Source organism: Lepus europaeus, chromosome 21 (assembly GCF_033115175.1).
Source record: "Lepus europaeus isolate LE1 chromosome 21, mLepTim1.pri, whole genome shotgun sequence".
NCBI classification, from domain to species: Eukaryota; Metazoa; Chordata; class Mammalia; order Lagomorpha; family Leporidae; genus Lepus; species Lepus europaeus.
In genome coordinates this window covers 8,332,721-8,338,720 of record NC_084847.1, presented here as the reverse complement: position 1 = coordinate 8,338,720, position 6,000 = coordinate 8,332,721, and the positions used below count along the sequence as shown (strand labels likewise).

The following is a 6,000-nucleotide window of genomic DNA, read 5'->3' as shown; positions in this document are numbered from 1 at the left end:
GCGTGGGAATCGTCGCGCCTCCCTCGGGTATCCGGGACCGCGAACGCCAGCATCCTTCCCTCCCCCTCTCCTCCTGCCGGCTCGTCGCAAACTCAGCCACCGTCCCCCCCCCCTTTTTTTTTCTCCCGATCACCCCCCACCCACCCACCCACCCACCCAGCGGCTCCTTGTCGCACAAGTCCCAGCAGCAGGCGCCGGGGAGGTGGATGGGGTGAAGGTGGAGGTGCCCGGTTAGCTCTCGTGGGTGGCCAACCTGAGCTCCCATTCTCCGGTGCGTCCCGGAGCGGAGCAACCGTGATGAGCCACCGACACTAGGATCCGCACTGGGGGCGTCTCGGGCGCCCAGCTTCAGCTCCCAGTCTCGGGTTGAGCCCCCCGGGCGCACGGAGGGGCTGTGAGCATTGCAGACTGCGGTCTTCCCCCGCCCCCTCCCCCTGCTGGTGGGCTGACCCTGCCTCTCCGTCTCTCCTCCGCCCGGTAGAGCCCTGCTGCAGAGCCTCCGGCTGGGATAGCCGCCCCCCGTGGGGGCGATGCGGACAGCGCGGGACAGCCAGGGGAGCGCGCGGGGGCCGCAGCATGCGGGAGCCCGCTAAACCCGGTGGCTGCTGAGGCGGCCGAGATGCTCGTTCGCGCAGCGCGCCCCACCGCATCTTCGACCTTCTCCGGCTACAGGTACGCCCCAGAGGGAGCTGTGGGCTCGCTGAGCCGGGAGGAGGGAGCGCGGGAGAGGGATCCGGGGAGAGGGAGAGGAAGCGGGAGCGGGAGCCCCGGAGCGAGGCGCGGGAGGAGCACCAGGGGGCGCTGCGGACCCGCGCTCTGTGGCGCTCACCCAAAGAACGCCCAGGCCGGCGCGAGTTCGCCCCAACTTCCCCCGGCTCCGGCAGCGCCCGGCCCGAGGGGCGCGCGCCTGTGCACGCGTGCACGACGGTGCTGGTATTCGCAGGCACGCGCAGCTGTGCACCTGGCGCGCTGCTCGGTGTGCCCCACCGGAGCACCAGAGAGGCCTCCGCTACGGCCGCCTGCGGGTGTGCGCAGAAAAGCGCGCGTGTCTGGAACGTGTGCAGCCCGCCGTCCACGTGCACCTGAGACCTGGAGGCAGGGCCCGCAGAGGAAAGGCTGGGGAGGGGCTGCACGGTCCAGGTCCCTCCGAGCGCTTCCCGGGAGCCCGCCTTTTCCCTCCGCTCCCACGCTCGTTTTTTGCCAGCTCCCACGCTGTGGCCCGCGGGGGGACGCGCCTACTCCTGGGAATTCTGCATTGCACACGGCGCGTGAGAGAGAGTCGTGTGTGCGCGCGCATGTGTGTGCGCGCACGGGCCTGGAGGGGGAGGGTCCTCCACGGGCCTCTGCACGCGATGGGGCGGACGCCAAGTTGCCCTAAGCACCGCTGGGCCTGGGCCCACCAGCGAGCGTCCCCGCTCCTGAGCGCTTGGGATGTACCCTGCTGCGGGGTCTGCAGCGAGTGCCACGCGTGGAGCGAGGTGTGTGGTGCACGCCGCGGGTTCGCTGGGGGCGGGGTCGATCTTCCCGCTCCATGCACCAGCTGGGTTGCCAGAGTCCGCACGCACCCCGCCTCCTCAAGCTGGGGCGGGTCCCGGGTCCGCTGCGCTGGAGCAGGGGGCGGGGTCGCGAGCTTAAGTCCGCTCTACCCAGGGTGGGAGAGGATAGGAGAGAAGAGGGCTCACTCTGAGCGCCCAGGAGCTGAGTGGGGTCCATGGCTGGTGGGGCGCTCAGGGGCTGTGGTCCGCAGCCAACTCGGGGAATGCGGTGGGCGATGTGGACCCGGTCCGGGATGGGGAAGCGGCTGGGAACCGGGAATGCGCAGGCGGCGGGCTTCGAGAGCGAGCTTGGGAACAGATGTAGAGAATTAGCCTGGATTGGAGTTCTGAACCGAGTTGCAGAAGGGTCGAGGGAGGTGGGCGAAATCAAGGATGAGGACTGAAGTCGGTGGCCCCAGGTGGGGCTCCTGGCCCAGCTGCCAGCGCCGGGCGCCGCGTGCGTAACGAACGCCTTTGGTCTGGGGCTCTGGCTCACGCGGCCCTGTCTCTCACTCCGGCTTGCAGGGACCGTAAGTGGCGACTATGGGCAGACTGGGCTACTGGACCCTGCTGGTGCTGCCGGCCCTTCTGGTCTGGCGCGGTCCGGCGCAGAGCGCGGCGGCGGAGAAGGGTCCCCCGGCGCTGAACATAGCGGTGCTGCTGGGTCACAGCCACGACGTGACGGAGCGCGAACTTCGAAACCTGTGGGGCCCGGAGCAGGCGGCGGGGCTGCCAATGGACGTGAACGTGGTGGCGCTGCTGATGAACCGCACCGACCCCAAGAGCCTCATCACGCACGTGTGCGACCTCATGTCCGGGGCGCGCATCCACGGCCTGGTGTTTGGGGACGACACCGACCAGGAGGCCGTGGCCCAGATGTTGGATTTTATCTCCTCCCAGACTTTCATCCCCATTTTGGGCATCCACGGGGGTGCGTCCATGATCATGGCTGACAAGGTAAGGCCAGGAGGCGGTGGTCTGCCGGACCCCGGGGGTGGGGGGGCCGCGGAGTCCTCCCTCGCCCCTCGCGTTCGCTTTGTCCGGAGCGTGCTGGGTGTGTCCTGGCTTCCAGTCCAGGTGTGAGTGAGGCCCTAACACTCGGAAATAATTGGAGACACATTTTGCCTTGGTTCTGGAAGTGGGGCGCTGGGGGCCAGTTTGGTGTGGCAGGAAGAAGGTGGAAGACGCAGCAGCGGCGTTGGGGGTGGTGGTGGTGGTGGACCCTTTGGAAGTTTTCAGGCAAAGCCCTGAGGCGAGCCCGGGACTGCATCAGCGTGGCTCGGATTCCTGTAATACCAATTATGCCTGGTTGCTATGTGCAAAGTGTACCTTTCGCCCTTCTGTGGTGACTAAAGCTGCTTATAGAGGTATTGGATGTGAATATGTTATCGGATAAAATGCCAAGGTTTAGGAAAGCAGCGGTTCCTCAGATTCCCTGCACCTGTGTGTGTGGGGGCGGGGTGAGGAGGGTAGAGGTTGGAAGTTTGAGCGGCTCTGGGATCCAGGAGCACGTCCGTGGCCTTCCCGTGAGGCAGGGGCTGAGTGGGGAGAAGCCACTTCAGAGCCCGAGCTTGGAGGGCCTGGCAGATTCCTTAGGTGTTGCCCGTGTGGAGCCAACACCTCACGGCAGGGACTCCAAGGCGCTCAGGTGGAGGAGTTGGCTCCAGAAGTCGGGTCTTGGTGCTGAAGTTGCAGAGTTTCAGAATGAGGGTATGCAGGCTCAGACCTCTTGGCTTAGAAGGAGAGGGGAGATCTGTGTGTGGACAGCCTGGGGGCACTTGAAGGGAGAGGAGGGGAGAGAGGTTGGACGGCGAGAGAGAGAGAGAGACAGATGTTCCGGAGCCTGGTTGGGGAGATCCACGGTAGTGGGGGGAGGGAGGAAGGTTGGAAGGGAGAATTGAGGGATGAGGGAAAAAAGGGAAAGAGAAAAAAAGGTGCACAGCACCTCTGTGTAACCCCCAGGAAAGGGGGAGTGGGGAGTGGGAGGGGAATGAGTGCCCTGGTGTGCTGTGTGGTCCTCAGACCTGAGACCCTCTGCCAGTGTTCCTCAGAGAGCAGTGGGCATCGTAGTGGAGAAAGCAGGCGTTTGCCCTAACACTGTCCCGATGCTGCTCCCCCAGCACTTGTGGTTCATCAAGCCAGAATCTGCCTGTGCCTCAGCAACTCCCCCTGGCTCCTTCGGGAACCGTGTTAATTTTTTTCTGGTCTCCAGGGCTGCCGCACATTGAGTGAAGTATCCAATGGATGCAGGATCTTATTAAACATCATTCTAAGTGGCTTGTGGCCTAGCAGAATTCCCGTGTGTGGCAGATCACTTTCCAAGCCACGTTTCAGTTTTAGGAGTTTCCCTTTTTGGGAAGAAGAAAGTAGGAAGTCTCTGGGCCTCCCCACCAGTGTAGAGGTCATTTCAACACCAGGAAGGGACTTAGGGTCCAAAGCCTTCAACTCTGAGGTGAAGTGACAGAGGTACGGCGTGGTTAAGAGAGCTGGCCAAGACCACACAGCCAGATATGTGGCTTTCTGGTCCCAGCCTGTGATCCCTTGGGTCCCACCAAATCAAACCTGTCCTTTAACCTTGCCATCCCACCTTCAGGAGAGTCAAGTATCGATGTCTCCTACAGGACGGAAGAGCCATGGAGGGGTCGTGTGTGCGGAGGGACCAGCCTTCTAAGGAAGGCGCGGAGAGGAAGAGCGGCTGTGTCCAGCAGGGTGTGGGGGTGATCTCAGGATCTCAGTATTGTCAGGGATCTCTCCGCCCTTCTGAGGTTTTCATTACAGGGACGACAATTGATCGAAAGCAGGGACTGTCCTGAAAGTGGAATTTCTAAACCTACAGGAGTCCTGCAGAGACTGGAGAATTAGAGAAGGTGGCTTGAGGCCTAGGTTGGGAGATCTGAGCAGGTTTCCTGCTCGCTCTTCTGAGTCTGGGGGCACAGATGTGTGGCTCGGGCTCTCACCTGACTGACCCACCCCGCTGAAGGCAGAGAAGGGAACTGCAGCAGCAGGAAGGGGGCTCACAGGCTGGCGAGCACCCTGTTGATAATATGCACTAGGGGCTGATAAGCCTACTCCTAGGTCTTGACTCAGCGAATGTCGGGCTCTGACCAAGGCAGCCCGGAAGGGGCCATGGAAGAGGGCGTTTTGAGAAGTCCAGGGTGGGTACAGGTAGAAGCATCCTGTCTCTCCCGTACAGGGATGTGGGCAAGTGTGACCCTGCCTACGGGTGGGTAAAGGAAAAAGCAATCAGGAAGCTGAGAAGGGACATTGCCAGAGAAGTCAGATTAGAGGGAGGTGAGAGGGGCTGGGCAGGAGAGGCAAGGAAGAGTCCCTTGCTTCCAGAGGGGTAAAAGGAACAGAGCCCCCATTCTGGGCATTCTGAGTTGGTCCTGGAGGGCCTGCCCTGGCTCTGAGATACTGGTGAGACAGTGGGAAAATAAGAGAAGGCCGTGGGGTGTCGGAGAAGCTGGGGAGAAAGCGTAGGGGCAATGTCAGGTCCCAGGTGTGGGGTGGGCTGATGATGTTGAAGATCCTGAGAGGACTTGGTTCAAAGGATGGTATTCTGAGACACCTGGGCGTGTTGAAAAAGGAAAGAGCCTTGTGAGATGTGACCAGCCCTCCCTTCCCTTAGTCACACGTCTTCTGGGCTTGTGCCTTTGCCACCTGTTTCACTTAGAACGTTGAGCACCGTTTATTTGGCTCCAGAGAGGTGGACGTGAGACCTTGTCTAAAACTCTGCCTTGCTGGGGTGTGCCAGCGGTGTTCTTGGGGAGGACATCCCCAAGTGGACAAGGGCTCTCTGCCTCCCCACTAAGAGGATGCTGGCTTGGTAGCGCCCCTCAGAACACACTCCTGTGGCGCCATAGGAGTGCCCCTGGTAAGAGTGGTGTTGCATTTGATGATCCGTTAGCGTGAACGCACATCCACAGCGTTTTTACCTCCCCGTCAGCCCAGTTGACCCTTGAATCAAAGAACAAATTCTTAGAAAAATGGGAATGGTGTTAAGTGGAAGATTCTTGAGGTGTTAATTGATCATGGAGGTGTTAATTTTTGCTTTTATCAGTGGGTGGTCTTGCAAGATAATTAAATTCGAGGTGAAAATGATGACATAGATAAAATTCCAGTGGCATTTTGGTTTGGCCATTTTGTTGCCATCTGGTGGAAGTAACTTTCTGGCTGTAGTTAGAGTCGCTAGCAAATCGAGCCTGTGGACTAGACCTTGGTGTTGCTGCTCCCTGGCCCTGACCCCTCCCCTCTTCTCCCCTTTGTCCTCACTGCTCCATGGTGGAAAAGTGAGCCTCAGACGTCAGCCATGTCCACCCATGGTGCCTACTCTTTGGGCTCTACTTCGCATGTTCTTTCTGTACATCATTCTCTTCCTATAGTAGAGTGCAAGTCCCTTGAGGACAGATTTCTTTTTTGAAGGTGTGTTTATGTGTATCTGAAATCACAAATGCCCCTTCTGCAC

At 60.6% G+C, this 6,000-nt stretch overlaps 1 protein-coding gene across 1 annotated transcript in view; it reads left to right on the top strand.

Annotated features, from left to right (window-relative positions):
- Positions 1-615: 615 nt before the first annotated feature.
- The window catches only part of GRIN2A (glutamate ionotropic receptor NMDA type subunit 2A), a 389,378-nt gene continuing 383,993 nt past the window's right edge, over positions 616-6,000 (top strand). Inside the window, exons 1-2 of the mRNA XM_062180040.1 lie at positions 616-672; positions 2,061-2,492. Of these exons, the coding sequence (XP_062036024.1) occupies positions 2,079-2,492 (414 nt within the window). The 5' untranslated portion in view covers positions 616-672; positions 2,061-2,078. The remainder of the gene's footprint in view (positions 673-2,060; positions 2,493-6,000) is intronic.